The sequence below is a fragment of the Magnusiomyces paraingens genome, assembly GCF_902498895.1.
Source record: "Magnusiomyces paraingens strain CBS 517.90 genome assembly, contig: contig2, whole genome shotgun sequence".
Lineage (NCBI taxonomy): Eukaryota > Fungi > Ascomycota > Dipodascomycetes > Dipodascales > Dipodascaceae > Magnusiomyces > Magnusiomyces paraingens.
The window spans coordinates 4,518,454-4,544,726 of record NW_022474068.1 but is presented as its reverse complement, the minus strand read 5'-3'; the positions used below and the strand labels follow the sequence as shown (position 1 = coordinate 4,544,726).

Here is a 26,273-nt window from a genome sequence, read left to right as displayed (position 1 = left end):
AGGTTAAAATCAAATATCAACTTATTTTTGATTTTTTTCCCAAAGTTTGATCAATTACTTTGGTAGCTCTTCATTTCGCTAAATTTTTTTTAAAAAATTACTCTACGGTACTAAATAATATATTTTTACTCTTAATAAGCTAGCAGTGATAATTTCCATTTATCTAATCATTTCAATTTTCACTTCCATTAAATATTCTACTCTTAATTTAATGCTATATTGAAATAGGAAATAATTTTCAAGTATCCTTTGCTTGTTTTCAATTGGACCAACTGCACAATTTATGCATTCTTTTCAAACTTTGTCGTCAGACTCGGGGACACAAACATCAACTGTCTTTAAAGACGATGATGACCTGAAAACGTAAGTATGAATCTCTAATGCAAAATAAATTTAAAAAATGAGGAGCAAATAGATTTAACTAACGTTATTTTTGCTATTTAGTAGGCTTTTAGTTGCTTCCCCTGTACCTTCGTTCCCGTCTTACATTCCTGTCAGCACGTCTAAAACTAAACTATCATCTCGGCCTGTTAACCGGGAACCAGTTGGGAAACAAACTAATTTCAACTCTAGCCATTCAGGTAATACTGAATCTGCTCCTTCATCTGCCTCAGATTCTCCATCAAGTCAATTTCAAAGGCACAAACAGACCCCGAGTTTTAGCGAATCTGCTATGACAGCATCTGTATCTATTAGAAACCGTGGGTTTTCGTTGTCCCTTGAAAATTCTAAAGGTTCTGCTATCCCACACAGGGTTTCTAAGCAGTCAGAATCCGAACAAAATGAGTCTTCGAACTCTTCTAATAAACAACAGATGGTCTTTGGATCACCATCGAGCACAGCATTAACATCTTCTCTAAATTCGAAAAAGCATTCACCCTCTTCCTCCTTCACTTCACCTTTATCCAAGGAATCAAGCTCTTTTGCGACAAAACAACAACAGTTTTCTCCAAATCGCCACCCAGAGGTTAAAAATCAAGCTAATGGTTGGACCTCGGTCAATAATTCAAAAAATAATACTCCTAAAACTCATTTGTCTAATCAAAGTCCTGGATTTTCGAGCTCTTCTATTACAGCCCCCACGTTTTCGACACTTTCAAAAATCAAAAAACCTGCACTGAACCCTTCTATGTCCTCGACATCTATCTCCTCCACAACAGTAAAATTGGCAGCTAATACACATCAAAAAACACAACAGGCCACCACTCAACCAAGCATCATAACAAACCCTGTTACACGTACAAGACCTATCAACGCTTCTAACGAGGCTATTAGACGATCTGTGCCTCTTCTTCGATCATCAAACTCGTTTTCAAATTTAATTTCTGATTATGAAAATATGGACTTTTCGGAAAACACTAGCAACTTTGGAAATAGCCACGTTCAGGCCATGACTAAAGCTACAAAACCTCAGCCCCAAGTACACCCGCATTCTCAAACTAATAACAACACCAATATGAGCACCAATAATTTACAACAAACAACGCATTTTCGCCAAGAGCCATCTTTGCGGACAACTTCAAACTTGACAGATTCAAAGTTTTCACGAAACAGTAGCAGCATAGACCTTCAGTATATAATACCACGTATCGATAACACAGCTTCGCTAACAAGTATGGACCCTCCGTTAACATATTCTCACCGCTTTTCTCAACCATCCTCGACAAATCCTTCACCAACCACTTCATCTTTTTCTTTATCATCAGCTTCTATTGCAACCAATAGTAGTGGAACCAAAAGCAATCGCCTATCTGCTGGACCTGGAACTCTTTTTTCCCCAAAGCCCCGGACTAGAAGTTCTGGCTCTCCTGAGCCTTATATCAACAACAACGATGAGATTCCACCTGTTCCGCCTCTTCCTGAAGAGTTATTTATTGGTCAATATTCAATGAATCATTCAAGGTTTCGGGACAAGTCTATCATGGCTGCAGCTAATGATTCATTTTCATCCCCTGTTGATACACTACCATCTTTACAAATTCAGGGGGTTCAAAATGGTCCTTATCCTTCTTCAAACAAAACTAAGCTTCAAAATAGACGGTCAATTTATGGGGATTTTGGAATTTCTGGTGATGATAAACGAGATTTAAGCGTACCAATGATTTCTGATTTTTCAATATCACAAAGCCCTATAAAAACATCGAGTTATCAACAGTATCAACAAAACGCAAAAAATATACCTCAGCATCCCTATCAGCAGTCTAAACAACGCCCGTTACATAATTATCGCAGTGTTGATAACTTAATTTCTACAAGAGATGTCAATAGCCATAAACGAATGTCAGCTTACGCATCGTCTTTTCAGTCGCACCGTGCTAGTCGAGAAGTTACACAGGCTTTATCAGAATTTAATGGCCCAAGCTCAAGTGCTCATAGTTTTGATAAACCAATTTCAACATTGAACCTTGGGTTGAAAGGACAAAGGAGGAGTGAACTCACTCAATCGGAATATGATGTATTCCAACGAGACGAAGCACTTGAAAAACAGCGTCAGCATCAAAAGCTACACCAAGGATATCTGAATTCTCATCATCAACAATTACACGAAAGACTGGAGCAAGAAAGACGCTTACAAGAAGCTCGTGAAATTTATGAGAAACATTCCCACGAATCAAAACTGGAGTCTAGTCATAGCGAACATCAAAAACATGAAAAAAATCGTCGAGTTTCTTATCTTCAACAAACTTGTGAAAAACAACAATCCGAATTAAATCAGTGCGAACAGCATAAGCGTCATAAGTTACAGTACGACCTGCAACAAAGCGAACAATCGCACTTTGAGAAACAAAGCGATCGACAACTGTGTGAGAAACAACTGCATGAGAAACAACTGCATGAGAAACAACTGCATGAGAAACAACTACATGAGCAACAGCAGCAACAGCAGCAACAGCAGCAACAGCAGCAACAACAGCAACAGCAGCAACAGCAGCAACAGCAGCAACAGCAACAACAGCAGCAACAGCAGCAACAGCAGCAACAGCAACAACAGCAACAACAGCAACAACAGCAGCAACAGCAACAGCAACAGCAACAGCAACAGCAGCAACAGCAGCAACAGCAGCAACAGCAGCAACAGCAGCAACAGCAGCAACAGCAGCAACAGCAGCAACAGCAGCAACAGCAGCAACAGCAGCAACAGCAGCAACAGCAGCAACAGCAACAACAGCAGCAACAGCAACAGCAACAGCAACAGCAACAGCAACAGCAACAGCAGCAGCAGCAACGTGAGAGACTACAGCGCGAGCAGTTACAGCTTGAGCAACTTCAGCTTGAACAGAAACAATATGAGCGTCAGCGTGAGCAGCAACAACGTGAGCGGTATCGTGAGCGGCAACAACTGCAAGAGAAACAACAACAGGAGCTGCAAATTGATCGTAATGTTAAGTATGACCAACTTATACCACAATTGCAATATTCTGAAAAGAAAAATTTGCCCGACAACTTAATTTCTCAAAATAATTTACGTTTGACAACATCCCGTCAAGACATGGAATCTTTCACACTTTTACAGCATTCTGCTAGTGGCGAACCTAGTGAATCTTCATACCAGAATATAAAGCCTGAACTTACAAAACGTCGTTCTTCGCTCCTTCAGCAATTTGGCAACCTAACTATTTCAAATTCGTTTGCATCTGGTCTTTCTAAAGCATTAGATCTTGATTTTGAAACGGAATCCAAAAATTCAATTGATTCAACAACCACCAAGCCGCCGCTGGAATCTACACCAGTATCTCTTCCTACACCACCTTTTGCATCTTCTTTGATTTCGACATCTTCTGAATTAACATCGAACCCTAATGTGGAAAATGTTTCGTCCTTGGATCCCCGTCAATTGACAAATTCTCGTTTTTTATCTTCATCTTTATCAAAAATATCTTATGAAACACCTAGAATTTTAATGAATGAAGCTGAAGATAAATTAAACATAACAAGACAATCACAAAAACAATCACCAAGTAAAATTAATCAATTTCAAGAATCACAACAGATCTCAAATAACGATAAATACCCTTCTTCGGGCACTCTGTTTCGCAAGCTCTCTACTCGTTCTATTGGATCGTTGCGTGTTCCTGTTGCACGCAAGAATTCAACTAGTAGTTTTATGACTACATCCGGATTAGGTCTTTATGATAGAAAACCTGCTTCTGAGATTTTTCAAGGACAATCTGATCCTCCATCGTTAGATCCTTCTCGAGCATCAACTAGCATGACTCTTCCAAAGGTTGTTAAATATACTACACTCAATGAGTTTTCTACTAAGCCTACAACATCTTCGCTTAGTTTAAATGGGCCCAATGTGCTCAGCAAGGCGACAGAAAATCCTGAAGCCCAAGTGTCACCAACTAAGCCATCGACTTCTAGTTTTTCTTTCAATTCCACCATGCCTTCTCCAATTCGACCAGCCAACTGGCCTTCTCAAATCCCTCCCCATTCGAGTATTAATGCTAGTCTAAATACTCCTAAAAGGATTGATGTTGAAAGTGGAGGTGAGAGTCCTTTTAATAATACCAAAATGAGATCCAAATCAACAGTTTCCAAACAATGGAACAGTTTAGGCCTTTCAGGTTCTGCAGCTAAAAGGCTTTTATTTTTACCCTTTTCTACAGATCTTCGAAAAAATACCAATACGCCTGAAAGCCGAAGAGAATCACCATTTTCATGGAAGCGTGAAACGTCTTCTAATGACCATCATTACCATAAGCTTATAACACCGAGCTCACACCCTGACGATATTGATAAAGATGTTTCAATAGTAATGACACCATTATTACAGCAGCAACTTCAAGCGCAAGCTCAAGCTAAGGCACTTGCTCAAGCCCAACAAGCTCAACGAAAGCTGCGAGAACAAGAGCTTCGAAAAGAAGTGGAAGCAATCATGCGCACTCTGGTTCATTCTGTTCCTGATGATGAAAAAGTTTTGAAACGTTATGAAGAATCGAAAAAGGCTGGAAATTTGATTTCAACAGCTTTGACTCCATCCATTGCTGCCCGTACCTATAGGCTCAATATCTATGAAAAAGGAGAGATTTTAGATTTTAGAAATGTTTATTTTACTGGTAGACCTGATGCCAAAAAAATCAGTGGAGACATTCGACACGCAGTCAATAATTATGGATTTGACGATAAAAATGGTGATTATTTTGTTGTGCCTGGTGATCACATTGCATATCGTTATGAGATTCTGAGTGTGCTTGGTAAAGGTAGTTTTGGAAAAGTCCTAAAATGCATTGATCACAAAAATGGTAAACTAGTAGCTGTTAAGATGATCATTAATCGAAAACAGTTTCATTTACAGGCTTTGGTTGAGGCAGACATTCTTCGGACATTGACTCAATGGGTAAGAGAATCTTGATTTTTATTTTATTTTGATTTATTTAATATCTAACTTTTTTAGGACCCTTCTGATAAATATCATTTGATAAGATACACAAATCATTTTAACTTTCGTGAACATCTGTGTATCTGCACTGAATTACTCGGAATAAATCTTTATGAGCTTATTAAGATTAATAAGTTTAAAGGACTTCCATTAAAACTTGTGCGTCACTTAACCCAGCAAATTCTTGAATGCTTGCAATTTTTGGATAGCAAGGAGATTATTCATTGTGATCTCAAGCCAGAAAATATTTTGCTTGAAGACCCCGCCAAAGGGAAAATAAAGATCATTGATTTCGGATCATCTTGTTACGAATCGGAAAAAGTTTACACATATATTCAGTCAAGATTTTACCGATCTCCGGAAGTCATATTGGGAATGGTTTATAATCGAAAGATTGATATTTGGAGTATGGGTTGCATTGTTGCCGAATTGGTTACAGGACAACCATTATTTATGGGAGAAAATGAACAGGAACAGATCAATTGCATAATGGAAGTCATGGGAGTCCCTGAATTGGATATGATTAATCAATGCAGCCGAAGACGTTTATTTTTTGATTCCACTGGTGCTCCTAGGCAGCATGTGTCTTCCCGTAATGTGAAGAGATTTCCAGGTACTAAAAGCTTAAAGCGACAACTTCGTACTTATGATGATAAACTAGTGGACTTTGTGCGACAAAGTTTAACTTGGAACCCTAAAAACAGACTGAGCCCAGAAAGTGGTCTTCAACATGATTTTATTTCAAGTGCGCTTCCAGCAAGTTTAAATGGACCTCAGTCTATTTCACCCTCTGCAACTCGAAATGAGGCTCGAAGATCTACAGCATCGATTCTTTCTGTGTCAAATTTGCCCGTGATTGAACCTTCAATCGATCAACCTCAGTTTCAACACCTTGAAACACAAAATAAGATGCCGCAACATGTCCCCCAAACCTCTACATCCTACGTTCCTATGAAGGTTCCTGCCCAGCATCAATTGGAATCGCAATCTAGTTTCCGTCATAACTCGCAAGTATCTCAGTCTTCATCTGTAGGATCACTTAAATCGCTAATTGGAGCATCGAATAATCAGAAAGTTATTCGAAAGATTCCTGCGAGTACTCGGATAGATACAAATGATGGGGGAGCTACACAGGCTAATGTTCCAGTTTTATCATCATCTGGAAGGCCGCTCCCTAGAGTTCCAAAAGGACCCAATGGAAACCAGGACACAGGACAGCAACGTACCAAACAACATTCCAGTATTTATGTTCATGGGGGTGGTGCTCATAGCACCGCACATATCTATGACCATCCGGTAGGTCCACGTCCTCCTGTCAAAGGCTTTGGAGATTCTCAGTCTCAAATTCAACCACAAAGAAGAATTGTTTCTGGGGGATCTCAAATTTCAAAGCATGTACGCAAAAGCTCAGTTACTTCTACAACTTCGAATGGAAGCACCGGAAGTGCTAGTAGTACCAACAAGATCAAGCATACTTTGGGGAATTTTGTGACGGTACGGAAGCCTTCTATCCCACGATCATTTACTATGGCGTCTTTATCTTCAGAAACAGCATCTAAGGGTAACAATGTTGAAGGGCCTGGTAACTCCGGGAATCACATTGCTTCATCTGGTTTACGATTAAAGCCAGCAGGGGGACATAGAGTAGTCAGCTCTAGCAGCTTGAAAGATGAACGGTCCCAAAAGTCTACTGTGAGAGTTCTACCTCACTCCTCGTCGGTTTCACATAACCTTCATCAGCGACAACACATTCAACAACAACAGCAACAACAACAGCAACAGCAACAACAACAACAACAACCACCAAGGTGGCGTTAATTTTGAATCCATGTAACAAGCATTTTTTATTTTTAAATTTAAATATAATTTAAGCATATCATCATATATTAGCACATTTCGAAAGTGTTTTTAGAAAAAAAAATTCCATTCTCATTTGAAAGTCTTTTCATTTGATTAAAATCAATTTACTTGGTTTTAAAGCCAAGTATAAATTTATAATATTTAAATATAACAATTATTTTAATAGTTAGCGTAAGGAGAGTCATTATTTGGAGACCAATTGTCACTGTTGCCATATGTGTTATCGTAATGACGGTCAATTTGGTCTCGAGCCTCTTGCTTGGCTCTTTCAGTATCAATATAATCAAGACCCTTAGTTTCAACAAGCTTATCAATTTCACCACCAGCAATTCCAGCAATCATTTCTTTAGCAAAAGCATGATCAACTTCTTTTCCTTCTGACCGTTGTCTTTTTTCCCACTCCTTCATCTAAAATATTTTTATCAGCAAAAAAATTTACAAAAGTTTAAAAAAAAATTAGTCACATACGGCAAAGAAAGAGGCGCCACCTGCGAGAAGTTCGTGACTAAAATGTCCTTCATGCTCTTCCTCGGAATAAACTTGATTGTAAGAATCTTGGTGTTCATCAAACATTTTGAAGTATTTTCTTTTTTTGTGTTTTTTTAAGGATTAATAGAAAAATAATTTTTAAGAGATATTATGAAATGTCAAATATTAGGGGGAATTTAGAGGTATTTATAGTTGACCAGGTAAAACTATTAATCGTAAGCAATTAAAATACAATCACTTCTGCAGCTAAAGAAAATTCAGTGGATTTACATTGTAACTTGCCATGTGTTTAAAACAGGAAATATAGCAGAGCCTCTAGCTCATGAATTAATTGTCTGATTGGATGATAAAAACTATTAATATTATAATAAAATTCCGAACATATCCGGACTCAGTTTCTAAATTACTTAGAGTGTGCAGTCCGCCCCACAAATGAATAAGAAACCAATACAGTGGAAGGCGTACAAAACCTGTAGAAATATTTAGAAACACATATAATATTTTAATTTATTTGATTTATTTGATTTATTTGATTTATTTGATTTATTTGATTTATTTTATTTTCATTATTTTCATTATTTTTAAAAATTTATTATAATAATAATTATCGCGCTATCTACTGAATGTTTTTACTTGAGGAACTTGAGAATGACGAACCAATTTTTTTTATTTGTTATCGACCTTGAGTTCTGGCTTTCCAGTGTTGCAACACCAATATTTTAGAGTTGGCGGAAGGAGGCTTGGCTACAATTTAAAGTTTTGCTTGTAACATGCATTGCTAATTAACTTTCTTTGTAGAGCAGGGCGTGTTAAGGAGAAGGAAAAACCTGGTGCAGTAGTTCTTTGGATTAAAACAAAAGAGGGGAAACTTAGTGGCAAAAAGATATTGGATATTTTAAAAATGTCATATCAGTGTCATATTACTTTCTATATTAGTGTCATATTACTTCCTATATCAGTGTCATATTACTTCCTATCTAAATAAAACAATTGATATAAATAATCATGGTAATTTTTACAGAAGTTATGGTAATAATAATAATAATAATAATAATAATAATAATAATAATAATATTATTATTATTATTATTATTATTATTATTATTATTATTATTATTATTATTATTATTATTACGGTTACTATATTAAGATAAATGAATGAATAATAAGAAAGCTTAAGATAATTAGAAAATTATATTAAAAGAGAAAGTAGCTGCCACGTATTCTTTTTCTTTTCACAGAATGATATTGCCATCCTTCAGTCATGATAGTTGGATAAATTGTAATAGATTTTGAAATACAAATTAAAATTTAAAATTTCAAAAATAATTGGGGACCTAAAAGTAACATCTATATTGGTTTTGAAATGTCGCTAGTTGTTTATAATAATTATTTTAACACAAGAAAAAATGTAAATAATCTTAACTAGAAATTCTATTAAGAAATTTTTTTTTGAAAATCTGTTTTTTTTTTGAAAAAAGTCAAAGAATAAATATATTTTGACCTTAGATTTTCTCAATGATAAATTAATGGAAATCATGGAATTACATAACATCAACAAACTCAATATATTGATAAGAATTTTTTTACTTTTCAAGCTTATAAGCTTTGGTTCTATCAATATAAATAACGGAAAGTATGCTTTCAAAAGTTTTTGTTAAAAATCTTTTAATAGAGCTAAATCACCAAGTTGGTTTATCTTTTTCTTAATTGGAAAGGTATGTTTTGCCGATACTTATGGGAAAAAGTTAGTTTTCCCCAGATTTTGTAAACTAATTGGGACATTTAACTTATATGTAAGAAAAACGTCTTTTAAAATTTGGTAATGATTACGTAGCTACTAAAGTTTCTTCTCCACTATTCATTGTTGCACTTGATTATCAGCATTACGTAGCCCCTATCAGCAAAATTCCAAAATTTCCTAATCCTAATAAATTTTCAAAAAAAAAAAAAAATTAATTTATAAATAATTTACTAATCATGATCAGTAAACTAAAACCAAATCTTCATTACATGTAATTAGGTCAATGTCGTTATTTAAAAAAAGAATTAATTCATATCAGTAAACAATGCCATTTACAATTTCCAATTTTTAATAACGAATGAAAATTCCTTTCTTACCATCTCAATATAAATAACTAGCCACGACAGGAAAAAAATCCTTTAAATTTATTATTTCAGTACTACGAATAAGCGAAATAACTTCAAAGAAATGTTTAGCCTAAATATAATTGTTAGTTCCGTTAAAATGCTATAAATCTTTTAATTAGTATCTTAAACATCTATTGGGTGTTAATGCTCTCTAAGTTTTAAACATGAAAATAGTCAAAAAAAAAAAAAAAAAAAAAAAAGAAAGAGCCATTAAATATCCCAAGTGGAAAAATATCCTCTTTTGTACTGTTTTTTAAAAATGCAAACTGGAAATATCCATATTTGTATAGAAAGATTATGCTTTATTTCTTAGAAAAAGCAACAAACAATAAACTATAATAAAAAAATTCATTTACTTTCGCTGAATTTATATCATTTAATTTGTAATCCTCTCTTCATTGGTATTGAAAATGTTTAATGTAAATGTTTATTTGGAGTATTTTTTTGTTATTAAGTATACAAAGTAAAAAAGCAAAAAGGAAGAACTTTTTAAAAGCCGCTGTTTGTTTAAGTAGGTTAAAAATGATATATATATATTATGCATTAACAAATAGAAAAAATAAAAGGAAATTAAAATTTTAAATCTTAATGAAAATTTTAAGTTTTCTAATAGAAGCTATTATGTTATGCAAATAGAAAGATGACTTCATGATCATGAAGTCATCTCATGAGTTTTTTTTTCAAATAAATCCAAATTTTTTTTGTCTTCTGCAACAAGCATTAAAAAAATTACGTACCCTTTTTTTATTGAAATACAAAGAGTTAACTTTAAATAAGTTGAAATATCTTATGACAGCACCTGATTTTTGATACGTCATATGGAACGTTAGTTATATATGGCTATGAATAGAAACGAACAAAGGTTTATTTGTAGATTATCCATGCATGATTACTATTGAAAGAAGTATTTTAGAGTGACAATTGTATTTATTATAGTTTTATCAAGGTATATATCATTAAAAAAGTACAAATTTTCAAAAGGTGTAAAAAAACTGTAGTGTCTATAAGAAAAAAAAATTAAATAAATGGGTTATATACCCCATAGGAGTTGTTCTAAAGCTTGCATAGAAATAATATTTTCATATGTATTTTCATGATAGAAAGTAGAAAGAACAAATCGATATTGATGAACTGGAAAGATGCGGTCAAATTCATGCCATTGGACGCAACGCAAGTAATCTTGAAATATGTGCTGACGTCCCAAGGCACAAACGAATTGATAAGGTGTCAATAATCCAAGCTGAATTTTAGTTGTAAGAATTTTCCGATAAGGACTATTGATGCATTCGTATAACATCGTAGCAAAAGCATAGACCATTGCACTAGATATATATTCATTGTCTTCTAATCCAAAAATTGGTCGACCAAATTGATTGAATCCTAATAGCAAACATCCAAGGTCTTGAAAGTGAATTTTTCCGTCTTTTAAATGGTAGTGAATTGGCGCTGTAGGGGGTCCTGCAAAAATTTGAGGCTGTGAATATGTTTGGTGTGGGAAAAAACCAGAAAGATAAGATTGAGGGTTGTTTAGAAATGGTGAAGAAGATATAGTTGAAAAATCGTACAGATATCTTCGTCGGTTTAATTGACTTTCCTGTTCATAAGAACCAGAGGCTGAAATTTGAGATTCCTGAGAAATCAGATACGAAGGCTCATGATCGATTTCATCAAAAAGACTTTCAACATCACTTAGTGGCTCATCATTTTCCAACATGTCTATAACCTTTTTATCATCTCCTAAGCATTCACCTAAGCAGCTAGTAGACACACAATAATCATTGTCGTATTCAGCCTCTGAGTAATCTGATTCATACATGAAATTATCTTCAACTGATTGCTCATCGTCAATTATATCCTCATCGTAAGTTTCGTAGACTTGGTCTTGATTTTCATGATTTTCATGATTTTCAGATTGGTTTTCTTTCTTTAAAAATAAACTGAAATTACTTTCAATTTCTTCATTTTTGTAATCAGTCGATATTTCGAAATCAAAATCAAAATCCTCTTCAAAAACAATACTCTGAGAAGAAATTCTTGATTGTTGATAAATTGATTGTTGTTGAGATGAAAGCTTTAAGTTTTCTGAAATTGAAGCTCTTCTAGGCCGTAAATTATTTGAAAGGTTGCGTCTAATGTAGTTTTCATCTCTTAATCGGCTTTCAGCAATAGCATTAAAAACCGAACTGTTCATCTCTTCGATACTGTTCCATTGCTGAGATGGAAGAGTTTCAACAGGTTGACGAACAGCAATAAAATTGTAGTCATGGTCGGATTCATCTCCAGAATAACTTGAAAGGTCAGTATCACCATCAACATCATTGGGTACATTATGTACAATGTGCTGAAAAGAATCTTCCATGGAACCTTCCAAGTATTCTAAAGATGATCTGAGGTCTTGGTGACTTAAATCTGAATTACGGTGGGTTTGAGTTGAGTTGGTGCCGTAAACACTAAGCTGAGACTGTTCACTGGGTGAATTTTGAAGATTATGGGCCTGGTGATTCTGTTGTGTTGTTTCATAGTTTTGATTTTGATTAATAGAGTTAAAGTCATTATCAGATAAGGGTGTAGCAGTACTTGTTGAGTGATTCAAGTGTGAAAGACTTTGCTCATAATTTTCTGTTTCAACATGATACGGATGTTGTGTCGCATCATAAGATTGTGCAAGGTTTTCAGCTAGAATTTGAATTGCTTTTTTGACACGAATAAATTCAATCTCAAAATCTGCATCGAGAGGACATTTATGTGGAATAATTGAAGGAACCAACATTTTTATATGACATAAAATAAAATGAATAAGTTTATAAAAATTTTAATTTATTGAATAAAGTTTTTTTTTTTGAAAGAAGAAAGATAAATGATATTAAAGAAAAGTTTCAAGGAAAGAGGGTAGAATTTTAATATAAAGATAGCAATAAATTTTCAATGTATATATGAGAAAAAAAATAAAAAAACATGAAGGGGATAACAAACAGTATTTATAAAATCTTATTGTTTGCTTTATGAAGTATAGATTCAAGAACTAGATTCTTTAAAAAAAGAAACTTTATTGCTGCTTTGGGACACTTTTTTTTTTCTTTGACCCTAACCGTCGAGGTTCGATATAGGGTTTCCCATGTTCCATGCAAAAACAGTATTTATTTATGCTAAAATTTCTTTTTTTTTTCTTTATAAAGTAAATCTTTTCTTAGTCAAAATAATTCTTGTATGCTTATGCCAATTTCTTTTACTTGTCGGAGTTTTTTCTTAAAGATATTTAAGGTTTAATTCGAAATGATTGACATTTTGCTTTTCTGTTTAACCTTTTTTTAACTTCATCCATTTTTTCTGATGTTTACTATATTTATTATCAATCAACTATTACTGCCCAGATAGAAACACGAGTTTTGTTACCATTTTAGAGTATCATTCTCAATAAAAAAAAAACAGGATAGAATTAACTTAAACCAAAAGATTCAAAAAATAAACTCATAAGAAATTAAAGTATCCCATGCTCCTTAACGACAAAAAAATAAAGTGGAGTGAATTATCTCCTATTTTAAAATTTAATAAAAGTCTGTCTGTAATGATAATAATTATATGAAAAAGAAAAGAACTCTTTCAATTGGTAACTGTGATTTAAAAATTGGACAATCTTGCATATCATTTAAATTTATTTAAAAAAAATACTACAATGATGTATATAAAAAAAAAATTAACAAATATTAACAAACACTGATAGACTCAATTAATATAGATATATTTCAAATGAATTTTTGAAAGATGGCAAAACGGTACCGTTTATTTATTTTTTTGAGTTCTACAAAGAATTGTTGTTCAAAATGGTGATTACTTTTCCTTTTAAGGTATTTTAAGCATTTTTTTATATAGATATTTAGCGGTTATTTCAAATAGATGAGGTCGATTCGGAACGGTTGTGGGGAAAATAAAAAAAAAAAACCAAGGCATTGAGCGGGAGAATTCAAAAGGTTGAATTAAAATGGAAATAAAAAAAAAAAAGAGAGTTCTCTTGGGATAAAAATACAAGCCGTTGAGCCTCATGAAAAGGAAGCATCGGATTACATTAATCATTTGCTATATATACAGTAGGTATGACTATTGTTTAAAAAAGTTATTAACTTTATAATATCTGGAATTTGTTGACTTTAAAAGAAATTCAACTCATATTATGTTCCTTTATTACCAAATTTGGAATTTATTGACATTTAGCACAAAAATTATTATTAATGCTTAAGAATGTATTTAGTAAGTTGGGGTAGTAGTATGAACCTCAAAGAAACATGCATCTAACATTCAAAATTTATTGAATTTCTGATAAAAAAAAAACGATGTAAATAGTGTTTACCCCATATTTTTTTTTTACAAATATTTTTCCGATCCGGAACTTACTTTTCATTGGTCTATGAATAATATTTAAACATTACTGGGTCAGCCAACTGTTTGTTCTATTTTTTTTTTTTGTGAAATATAAATATATATATTTTCCCCACGCCGTAATTAATCTACGATGAGCTATAAGATATATGCATTTTAAGACTGGTTTTACGTATTCACCGGAAATGCATATCACGATACAAGCAAGTCAAACATTTTTTTACGCTATAGTTGTTGTGTATTTTTTCCTTAAACTGGGTTTGCCGCATTTTTTTAGCATTAAACGTCTTCTGAAAATCCCACCAGCCCGCTATTACACTCTTTTACTATAAGGTTCCTATAGGAATTTATTGCGTAGGGAGAAGAGTAACAAAGCACAAGACTATTTTGATTGCTTAAAAAAAATTCATATCTCTGATAAGGCTTGAATCATTATCAAAAAAAAAAAAATAATATTTGTTACTTAAGCGGAAAATAAACAAAAAATGTCAATCAATTGACATTTTGATTGACAAAATTGGTTTCTGGATTTTATGTGGGGGTCAACCAAAATGTGTGTAATAATATGTTTGTCATATTTTTGAATCAGTCTATTCAAAGGCGTCTCTCAGCATTATTACTATGAAAAAAAAACTTCTAGTCTTCATATTACAAGAAATATATTGTTTTTTTTTTTTTTAAAAAAAATGTATTCAAGTTAATAGAAACAAAATTTATTTTGTTAAAAAAAATATTACATACTTAAGACCCTGAAGCGTTTAACTCTTATTTTTATTTTTATTTTTTTTTCAAGCATAAGCCAATCTAATTTTTTTGAGGCCAAAGAAAAAACTTTAAAAATGATAAAGATTTTCATTGTAGAAAGTTCAATACTGGTCTATTATTTAAATAAAAAAAAATTTTATAGATTGGAAATATATTTGATATAAAAAAAAAAAACTTTTTGAGATATCCGACGGTTATAGCTAATGAGTTAGTTACTTCATAACTATTTCCAATTCTTAGTATAACTTTTATAAAAAAAAAACATGAAAGGATAAATAATTTTGACATGAATGGTTTCTATTATTAGAATTTAAAAGAAATTATTTTCAAATAAAAGTTTCTTCTATCATTGATATATATATATATATATATATATATATATATTTTAATATTCATTTATAAATAAATGAGCAACATCATTTTTCATATATTTTGTTTTTCTAAATGTTTTCCAATTTAAAAAAGTTTAGTTTTAAAAACAAAAATTGAATAAGAATTGAATAAGAATTGAATAAGAATTGAATAAGAATTGAATAAGAATTGAAAGTTCTAAATGTAAATTTCAATGGGAAATAAAGAAATATATTAAATAAGAAACAAAAACATAATCGCCTCAAATTAAAAGCCTCAAAGGTTCACAATGCATAACGATATATATCGTATAAATATATATATATATGGTTCCACAAAAAAAAAGGGTTCTTTTAAATGAATTCTTTTGTTAATACGAATACGTATAAACTTACGTTTATAAGAAGAAGAAAAAAATAGAATGCTTAAAACACATTATGCGAGCTTAAAAATAGAAGGGAAGTTTTTTATTTTTATTTTTTTTTTCTTCTAAAAATCATGCTAACTATCAGGTCAAGAAGGCTTAGTTAATTCAAACCAAAAAAAAAAAAAAAAAAAAAAAAAAAAAAATAGCAAACGGAATAAAAATAGGTTTGATTGCTTAGTATTATAATAGTATAAGCCCCGTCGGGTGTTGCTTTTGTATTTTGTGAAATTAAAAATAATGAACGAGCTACAAACAAACAGTTTTAACTAACAATGGGAATAATGATATGAAATTCAAAGTAATAATTTAAATGAAAACTGATCATGAAAAAAAAAAAAAAAAAAAAAAAAAAAAAAAAAGATCGGATGTTACGGCAGTTTAAAAATTTAATCAGCAGCTGTTAATTAATATATTAATCACATATATATGTGATATCTATAAATAAATGACTATATATATGTTTTTAATATCATGGAAAAGTGTCTATTTTTTTTTTTTTTTAAAAAAAAAAGAATAAATAAAACAGTAAACAGGCCAAAGACTAGAAATTTATAATGACAATACTTCTATTGACTTTTTGAGAAAATGCGATTTTACATATCCAAAAAGAGGAATTTTAAAACAAAAAAAGAAAAAAAAAGAAAAAGAAAAAAAGCAATCAAGGAGCTCATAAATATATATATATATGCAACTTTGAAATCTAGAGTTAATTCATGCTTCATTAGAAGAAGTAATAATTGTTTGAGCAATCATGATGGTTCATTTGAATTTCATGAGCCATCCAAGTGGGATATATTTAATGCACATTACGTTTTGTCATGATCTTTTTCTTTTTTTTTTGGTTTGGTTTGGTTTGGTTTGGTTTGCTAAGTTTCCTTTCTATTAATTTTGATACTTTTTTTTTTTCTTTTTTTTTTTTTTTGCGGGTAATTGAACCAAAAGTATCTTCGTTAAGAGTTAATTTATTTAAATTTATTTATTTTATTTTATTTTTTTTTTAATTTCACAATAGACATTATTGAGAGAAAAAAAAAAAAAATCAGATAATAATAATAATGGGTTGTAACTATGATGCGCATGATTTTCTCAGACAAAAATGTATATATAGATATGACTTTTTTTTTTTTTTTTTTTTGGTTTTTTTTAGAGCGCCTTTCTATTGAATACTGAAGAAAAAAAAAAAAAAAAAAAAAACGGCTGTAGATGTTGATTGTTCGGTGCATTAACATTAATACACATATGACAGGGTTTATTTTAAGCCGCGTTTGACTTGTATATAAGTTTATGGATATAAGATTTAGCGATAGCAACTAAGCTTTGTTGGACCTAGAAGGTGTTGTGTGATTAAAAATTCGCCCTAGATATAACCTTTTTCTATTTACTATTTTTTTTTAGCCAACTCTTTAATTGGACTTCATAAATTCAAAAATTCAAAAATTATATTTTATAAATGTATAAAAAAACAAACAAACTTTTTTTTTAATGGCCACCAGTGACCTTTTCACCTGTCATTTTGGAAACAAGCTCACGAGCCTTGTCACCAAGAGCGACCATAAAGATAGTCTGCCAAACACCCAGACCAATACGGGGGGTAACACCTCTGTAAAGACCCTTGATACCATTGGTCTCATAAATGTACTTAAAGGCAGTGCCAACAGTCAAGTTCTTAGGTCTGTTAGGGTCATGGGTCTTAGATTGCATTTCAACACGGATAACTTCAATAGGTTGGTTCCAGGCAGAAAGACCACCACCAACAATGGAGGCACAGATCTTTTCCCAGACATTAAGTTTCTGATCCTTGTTTGTTTTACCAGAGACCTTTCTGATACCTTCTTCAGCCAGACGGGCAAACCCGAAACGAGACCCCCAGTTGGTCATTTGGCGGATAGCAACAGCATTAACACCCTTGTTGATACCTTTAATGCCTTCCTTCTTGTAGATTTGAGTGAAAACCTCCCAAGTACCGGGGACCTTAGCGCCGGCAACGGAAGAGGCCTTATTTCTAGTGATTTCGACAGTCTTCATGCAAGTGGTCAAACCCATAGTACCGTATGCCTGTGCAACACCACCGAGAATACCACCAGTTATACCGGCAGCAAAGTTGCCCATACCCAGGGAAGCCTTTGCAGCGTATTCAGCCTCAGCAGAGACGAAGAAGAGGATAGCACCCTTGGTGGAGGCCTCAAACCAAGCCCAAGGAATAAGGCCTTGGTAAAAGCCAAAGAAGCCACCACGACTCCAGATTTTCGAGATTGCAGTAAGGGAAGAATCACCACGGTTAGCGGCCATAGTGGTCTATTCATTTTTTATAATTTTTTTTTTTTTTTTGGTTAGATAAAATGTTTTTTTGGGGATTCAAAAAAAAGAAAACAATTCATGAATGAAAATAATTTCATGAATGAAAAAAAAAAAAAAAACATACCTTGATAACCTCGAGGGGCTGGCCCAAAGTGGTAACTCTATAATACAAGAAAAAGCATTGGTTAGATAGATGAAAGGGAAAGACCCCGCATGGAGTTCTTGAGATTGACTGAGCAGCCAAGTAAGAATATATATTATTATGGAGGGGGAGGGAGTGGGGAGGTTCTTAAAAAAAAAATAAAAAAAAATAAAAAAAACCTGAATGTATTTTGTTGGGCTTGCGGTGGCATCTCCGGATAGTAGGGAGGGGTAGACCGAAATAAGATTTGTTGTGGGGCAAAAAAAAAAAAAAAAAAAAAAAGGTAGCAATAGCAGTATAGCAGTATAGCAGTATAGCAGTATAGCAGTATAGCAGTATAGCAGTATAGCAGTATAGCAGTATAGCAGTTGACACAGTAGAATCAGTAGAATCAGTAGATACAATAGAAGTAGTAGTAGAATCAGAAACAGCAAAGCCATTGGGAATTTCAATTAAAAGATTTTTGGTATTTGGAAAAGACAACAAAAAAAAAAAAAAAAAAAAAGAGGTGGGATATATATATTAAACATACTCAGCCAAGTTAAGGGCAGCACCAAGAAGGAGGTTTGAGAAGTTGACGGGCTTCTTTTCAATCTTTGTTTCTGTAGCCATTTTTTTTATTAGTAGGTATTGTTTGGTGATAAGAAGAAGAAGAAAAGGAGCAAGGGATGAACTGGGATGAACTGGGGATTAGCTGAAAGAGCTGAGAATAGTAAGACTAGAATATAAAGGGCCGAACTTCTGATAACCGATGCTGGTGATTATTAAGAAGAAAGAACAAGATGTATTTTTTTTTTTGGGGATTTAGAAAAAAAAAAAAGGGGGGGAGAAAAGGAAAGGAAAGGAAAAAAAAAAAATTATTGAAGTTTTTTTTTTTTTTTTTTTGTGCAAATATATATATATATATATATTTTTAATTATTTTAATTAAATATATTAGCAGTGGTGGTGTATTTCTCTACGGTTGAATATAAAAAAAAAAAAAAAAATAATAAAAAATAATAAAAATAATTCAATTGTTACAATTACAACTTTTTTTTTTATTTTATTTTATTTTATTTTATTTTATTTTATTTTATTTTATTTTAGCGAGTAGCCACAAAAAAATAAAATAAAAAAAAAAATAAAAACCCCACGATTTTCCACGATTTCCATGTTATCAGCAAATTTTCAGCAAACTTTCTATCTTTCACTTTTTCCATAGTCTTGACTTGTTTATTTGTTTATAAACTTTTTTTTTTTTATAATTGAATATATAATGACATTTGAAATTTTATATTATATATATATATATTTACACTTAATTTTTTAATTTTTTAATTTCTTAATTTCAATTTTCAATTTTCAATTAGTCCCATGTGTTGTTGCTTCCTTCTTTCCATAAGTCCCGGAAAAACCTAATGGTACGTATTGTAACTAAGAGTCATCTCCACTTATGGTATTGTGCGGCTTAAATTTAATTTAAAGTCAATTTTTTTTTATTTTTTTTTATTTTTTTTTTCAAATTTGAGCCAATGGATGGACGTTTTTCCGGGGTTTCCTTTTCTCCAGATGGACAAAAAAAATAATTATTTATAAATAAAAAAATAAAAAAAAAATAAAATTTTCAAGTCCGACCGGAAAAGATTTTTTTTTTTATTTTTTTATTTTTTTATTTTTTTATTTTTTTATTTTTTTTATTTTTATTTTTAAAATACGATCAATGCGTTTTTTCGGAGCAAACCTGGGGAAATTTTTTTTTTTTTTTTTCAATTAAAAAATAAAAATTAAATAATTAAATAAATTTTCAAATAAATATACTCCATTTATTTATCATCATCACTACTTGATTATTAGTAAATTTACTAGTTTTTTATTTTTTATTTTTTATTTTTTATTTTTATTTTTATTTTTTGATTCTTCTTAATTTCTTTACTTCTTCAATCGCTTGATGAATGCTTCATCTTCCACCACCGTCTCTTGCCTCCACTACTACTAGTATTGGTACTTATACTTCCTTTCCCACCATTGTAATTGGTCTTACTATAACCATCAAATTCCTTTAAACCTTCCACTCCTACTCCATTATTACAATCAGTTGCTACTACTACTGCTGCTGCTGCTGCTGCTGCTGCTGTTACACCATCCTCCATCTTGTAATCATAATGTCCCTTCTTGACACAGTCACTTTTCTCAACCCCACCTGAATCAATCTGCCCACTCTCACGGTATGAAGTTTCACTCAACCGTCGTCTTCGTCGTCCAATCGATCTAGTTGGTGTAATAGTAGTCACTTCTTTCCCTTCCCCATCATCAAATTCTTCACCATTCTTCTTAACACCCTCTTGTCTGTAATAATGATTGTTGGTGATATTATTATTATTATTATTATTATTATTATTAGTAGTAGTAGTAGTAGTAGTAGTAGTAGTAGTAGTATTATTACTACTACCACTTCCATTACCTCCTCCTCCTCCTCCTCCTCCTCCACCACCACCACGTTTCCACCACTTTAAACTCTTGGTAGTAGTACTTGATACACTGCTCTCACTTTTACTCCAAAGTTCTTTAGGAATCTTTAGACTACTGGCTCCTGCACCTAACGTACTGCTGCTGGTACCAGAAACCCCAGATCCTGCATTACCCCCTCCCTTCTTTTTCCCATCCTCCTTTTCTTTCTTGGTATTCTTGCTATCATCCTTACTCTCATCCACATTTTGATCCTCATTCTGATCCTCATCCTTCCAGTCTTGATGACATGACTCGCTTAAACTTTCATTTGACTTCTTCTTCTTCAAGTCTTTTTCTTTAACAAAACTCTCATTTATACTCTTCCGATGCTTAGAATTCACTCGTGAAAGCGTCCGTGAAAGAGATGATTTTCTTTTAAGCTTAAACGATTCTGATATTTGAGAATCTTCATCATTCTTCCCATAATTCTCATGTCTACTATCCTTTTGCCTTATTTTCCCCCTTACTGCTGATCCATTATTAGTCGAGGTGTTATTAGTATGCAAATTATCTTCAAAATCTGCATCTTCTGTACCAACTCTTTCCAGTTTTTTAGCCTGTTCAAAATAACCTTCAGCTCCTCTATACTTATTCCCTGCTTTTCCCTCAGCATCATCATTATTAGAATCATCATCATCATAAAACTGTTCATAATTGATACTATCAATTGCTTTCTTTTTCTTCTCCTTTTTTCTCTTTCTTTCTTCCTTCTTCTTTTCCTTGTCCCCTTCATGCAAATACAACTCACTAGACTTTTCCACAGAATACCCACCAACAACCTCCTTTGCATGAATCCCAACATTATCCTCTTCTTCCAATCCAAATACTATCCCCGTCGGCACATGTTGTTTCTCGGTGTGCGGCTTACCGTGATGATTTCGTCTGCTTCCAAATAGCTTGGAAATCCCTGAATCAATAACCTCCAATGATAACGACGTCTGCGAGGCTCCAGAAAATGTACCAGGATATACCATATCATTTTCCGTTAAAGAATATGACTCAAACATGGAACCATCAACCCCAAACCCATCTTCCCTAAACCCCTTCCATCTTGCGCTTTTTTGCTTCACCTCCTCCCAAATTGCTGATGTCCGGGCATTAAAATCATCAAGAAAATCGTCCGTGTCACTAAAACAGTTGGCAAAGTTGGTTGCTACATGAGCTGAAAACTGTTTCTGCCTTCGATTCTCTTCCTCCTCTTCCTCTTCTTCTGTACCTAAAAACGGGTTTCCCTCACGAGACTCAGACGAACCTTCCTCAATTCGCTCTTGATTCATCTCTGTTCTACCCCTTTTGTTTTCATCCAAGGTCGCATGCTTCAATCTTACTGGACTAGTGGAATTATGCATACTGCTTTCTACCTGATTCACTTCCCATACCCTATCTTCCACTGTTGTTATTAAATCACCAGTCATGTTATTAACATCACCTGATAAAATTTCATCGTCACCATCTCCTCCATAACCTGAATGAGTTATCAGGTTGGATTTTAATACACCTTGCCCATCAATGATTCTTTCTTTGCGGCTTCCCCCCCTAACTTCAGTTTTATTCTCTCGTGTTTCTGGTGTACACCCTTGACTTTTTTGACTGAATTTCCCCTGCTCTTGCTTGTTAGGAAGAGATGTTTGTGCTTCACGTTCTTTGTAAGAGGCACTATCAAAAAAAACACTATTATACTGAACAGGTGCCGTGTGTGAACGAAGACCAATGGTATCATAAAATGGGAAAAATCCACTTTTTTCTCCACTATTTACTTGCTCCTTGCCATCCTCTGTTTTTTGTCGAATAGACATAGTAAACATCCGATGATTTTTTTTAATGCTTCCTTCAATATTGTCCATTTTTTCATCCAACTCATCATCATTCTCAACAGTCTGATCATCATCATCATCATCATCATCATCATGTTTTGTTGATTCATAGCATTTCAAGTTATTCCTAACACGACTCAATTGCTTGTCATCGTTCTTATCGTGGTCTTTACTACTATTGAAATGATTTAATATCGGATTTGAGTCACAATCACCTTCCATAGATATCTTTTGAAACCCATGATTCAAGCATTGCTCGTCTTCAATCTTAGACTCTGTGATCACTGGCGATTGGTCATTCACGCAAGTATTTCCTTGTCCTTGCAAGTCGTATTTAGAACCCTCCTTTAACAATGACTTTTGTTTTGTTTTAGATTCATCAATATTGGTCTGACTTGAATTCTCTCTACTAATATGTAAATCATCGTTGGACTGACTATTGCGCCGTTCATGTGAGATATCCGAAATTGTACAACTTGTAACATTATAAAAATCATCATCACTCGCATTTTTTTGTGTGGTGTTGTCACTGTCTTTGATACTATTTTCATCTCCAGCATTAAATTTATCAACAAATGTCGTTAGTGTTTCACTCATATTGGTCGGAAAGTCTAACTGTTTAGGATTGCATGAATTTTCACCGTCGTTACTGTTTGTATACAAATTAGTTGTAACCGTACCTTGTGCCACCACGCCTGAACTACTTTCAAGGCTCATGTCATTATCATATTCCTGATGTTTGTGAGAAAATTCTTTGTCATCACCATTTTCTCTTTTTCTATCACCATCGTTCTTCTCAATTTGTTCTTCCTCCTTCGAGTATACCTCATATTCATCCTCATCTCCATCACTTTCAATTTCAATTACCATATTTCTACTATCTTCCTTTTTCTCCTTATCATGTTTTCCAGGTATAGCATTGGAATAACATTCAATGATAGTTTCTTCTATCTGCTCCTCTAGAACTCGATATTCTTCAAACTTTGGAATCACATCATCAATACTATAGTACCGGCCTTGTCGCTTAGCTGAGTCCTCATAGCCACTCATGTTGCGTTTTGAAATTTGGCGGATGGGAGTTGTATTATTCTCTTTTGTTTTGGTTCCCAATCTAACCTTTTCAAAATCATCTACTAAATCAATAGATTCCATTGTTAACCCTTTTTGAATTAAACCCTTGTCATCAAATGACTGTAACATATTGCTTTCAAATTTTAAAACAAGGCTATTTTCCCTGGTATCTTTTATTTCAAATGACTTTCCTAAATCCCTTCCATGCCGAATAATACTGGACCTGTTTGACGGGGCATCGAGACTTTTTAGTCGATTAATAAAAATACAAAGTCCACTAGGGAATTTATGCTTTGATCGGTTTGCTTTTACTTCAGATATATTTGGGTAATAATTGGTACTCTCTTTGCTAATGGATTTTTCTGCTTCAGAAATTTGGGAAGGGATTTGGGATGGAATTTGATAAGTTTTTGTTTCTGACTTATCAAAGGTTCCTTTTATATTAGACTCAAATTTGCTGAAAAAATAATTACTAGAGTTATTACTAGAACTGGAAGAATCTGAAGATAGTGGTATCTTTTGAATGTAATTTTGAGTCTGGCTCATTATACTATTCATTCCTACTTGAGAAGCCGACATCATTAAAACAGTTGCCGAAGTAGACGCAGACTTGACAGTTTGAGCAGGAGGAGCTAAAATTGAAGAAAGAATTGAACCAGATATAGGATTTTGTTTTTCATCGGCATCTTGAAACACTTTATCATTATACCCAGAGAAATAAGACTTTATAAATGCATCCTTTTCTTTAATAGAATTGGTTACATGCTCACGTTCTTCATTCTCCGCCCCAAGTGAAGAGAAATTTGAATGAATACTAGATATTTTAGAAATTACGGGCTTCCCCAAACCCTTAGATATAATACCATTAACGAGAGCTGCTGAATTTGGTTCACTATTTGGTACATTGATATTGGAAGATAGAGCAGGTGTTGTAGCTGCTGATTGATGGCTAAATAACCCTGCAGATTTAACAACGCTATTAGTCAAAGTTGTTGGTTTATCATCAAAGTTGTAAAATGGTTGTTCATTAAGTGATTTTGAGCTTAAAACCGGTTTTGCATTAGTCATCTCCTCATTGTATGCCAGACTTTCTTTAATAAATCCATTGCTAATTTTCATAATAAAATCTGCCTCTTTAATATCCTTCTCATCTAAAAATGATTCATGATTGTCATCATCGTCATTCTCTTGGCACACAAATGTTGTTTCCTCGTCTTGAAATTCTTCATTTGTTGCTTCTTGAAAAAAAATATTTTCATCAATTGACTCAAGTGAGTACTCCGTGTTTTCATTGTTGTCATGACTGTTTGAATTCACAATGACCTTTTTAAAATTATTAAAAATAGAAGTTGCTTCTGATAAAGAGATTAAACTGGGCTTTAAACAATCATCATCTTGACAATCAAACCTTATAGGTATTTTCAAATTTTGAAAATTCCCATTTACTAATTCAGTAGTACTTTGAAATGAAGATGAGTTTGTAGCGCTAATTCTGGAAGTTGACAATGAAACCTTGTTACCATTTTCATTGTCACTATCTAAAAAGTTGTAGTGCTGTAAATTTTTTTGAAGAGCTAAGGGGAAATATTCCATTAGACTGTTTGGTGATGATTCATGAGATGAGTTACCACTATTCCTTGGTGCTTCGTCGGTGATATTACTTTGTGGAGGAGGACTAGTGATTGTGATAGAAGTTGCAACATTGCCAATTGAAACAGCTGGTTCCAAAGATTTTCTATTTATTTGTTCCTTTTTATTGTCATGGCCTTTTTGTTGATTCTTGACTAAACCATGTGGACTTTCAACAGTTTGGCTAAAATTCCTGTCTTTCCAATACTTCTTCTTTTTATAAGATCCAGCAGACTTTTGATTAGGATAGCTTGGCGATTCATTTAAACTGGTATTATAATGGCCTCTATTGCTTTTGGGTTTTCCATTCTTTTTCTTTTTAAATCCACTTAAGTTTTTGTTACTGGATGGACTAGCTACCAACAAATTTTCAGCCACAACAGTTTTTAAAGGCTGCAAAGTTGATTCTATACCATTGTTTAAATGTTCAACGGCACTTTTTGCTGTTGGCACACTTGATGTACAAGGAGCCTTTTTGTCTTTCATTTTCTTGGAATTATCGCCATCCACAACTTTTTCAGTAGATATTATTAGTTCAGGTGATGCTAGCTTTGATGTACTTTCTTTTTGTATTTTGTCGATATATTTGTATTTTTTCATAGAACGCAGATACTTCGAGGCTAAAAAATTGGTTAAGAAATTAGTAAACGATCGATATAAAAAACTCATTTATACACACTTTATATATACTGATGGTCAAGTGAATAATGATTTAAATATTTATTCCCAGTTTTAAATTAATCGATTTATTAATAATTTACAATTTGAATTTTTAAAAAAAATAAATTACTGTCAAAAAAAAAAAAAAATTCATTTCAACTATCTTGTTGTATTTATAAACAAGATAAATTTACATTTTCCCATAAACTTTGTAAAACTGGTTACAAATACTATTGGGCCTTGTGAAGATTGATCCTTCAACAATCCCGATTTATTTTGAAAAACTAATCAACAGGGTCTTTAAACTTAAATTAATATATATATATTTAAAATATTCTACAGTAATTCAATTTTAAAACTATTTAGAAAT

At 32.7% G+C, this 26,273-nt stretch overlaps 5 protein-coding genes across 5 annotated transcripts; 1 reads left to right on the top strand and 4 right to left on the bottom strand.

Annotated features, from left to right (window-relative positions):
- Positions 1–283: 283 nt before the first annotated feature.
- On the top strand, positions 284–7,201 carry SAPINGB_P003170 (uncharacterized protein; the record flags this gene model as incomplete). Its single annotated transcript, XM_031997888.1, has 3 exons — positions 284–363; positions 445–5,341; positions 5,399–7,201. 3 exons carry the CDS (start codon positions 284–286, stop codon positions 7,199–7,201), a joined length of 6,780 nt encoding a protein of 2,259 aa, XP_031853779.1.
- Positions 7,202–7,402: 201 nt separating this feature from the next.
- SAPINGB_P003169 (uncharacterized protein) lies at positions 7,403–7,816 on the bottom strand (the record flags this gene model as incomplete). The annotated part of the gene is made up of 2 exons (XM_031997887.1): positions 7,403–7,651; positions 7,712–7,816. The coding sequence occupies 2 exons, from the start codon at positions 7,814–7,816 to the stop codon at positions 7,403–7,405; spliced, it is 354 nt and encodes a 117-aa protein (XP_031853778.1).
- Positions 7,817–10,913: 3,097 nt separating this feature from the next.
- Positions 10,914–12,653, bottom strand: SAPINGB_P003168 (uncharacterized protein; the record flags this gene model as incomplete). The annotated part of the gene is made up of 1 exon (XM_031997886.1): positions 10,914–12,653. The coding sequence occupies one exon, from the start codon at positions 12,651–12,653 to the stop codon at positions 10,914–10,916; it is 1,740 nt and encodes a 579-aa protein (XP_031853777.1).
- A 4,626-nt stretch (positions 12,654–17,279) lies between these two features.
- SAPINGB_P003167 (uncharacterized protein) lies at positions 17,280–18,852 on the bottom strand (the record flags this gene model as incomplete). The annotated part of the gene is made up of 3 exons (XM_031997885.1): positions 17,280–18,095; positions 18,223–18,259; positions 18,773–18,852. The coding sequence occupies 3 exons, from the start codon at positions 18,850–18,852 to the stop codon at positions 17,280–17,282; spliced, it is 933 nt and encodes a 310-aa protein (XP_031853776.1).
- A 1,306-nt stretch (positions 18,853–20,158) lies between these two features.
- On the bottom strand, positions 20,159–25,729 carry SAPINGB_P003166 (uncharacterized protein; the record flags this gene model as incomplete). Its single annotated transcript, XM_031997884.1, has 1 exon — positions 20,159–25,729. The coding sequence occupies one exon, from the start codon at positions 25,727–25,729 to the stop codon at positions 20,159–20,161; it is 5,571 nt and encodes a 1,856-aa protein (XP_031853775.1).
- Positions 25,730–26,273: the final 544 nt, after the last annotated feature.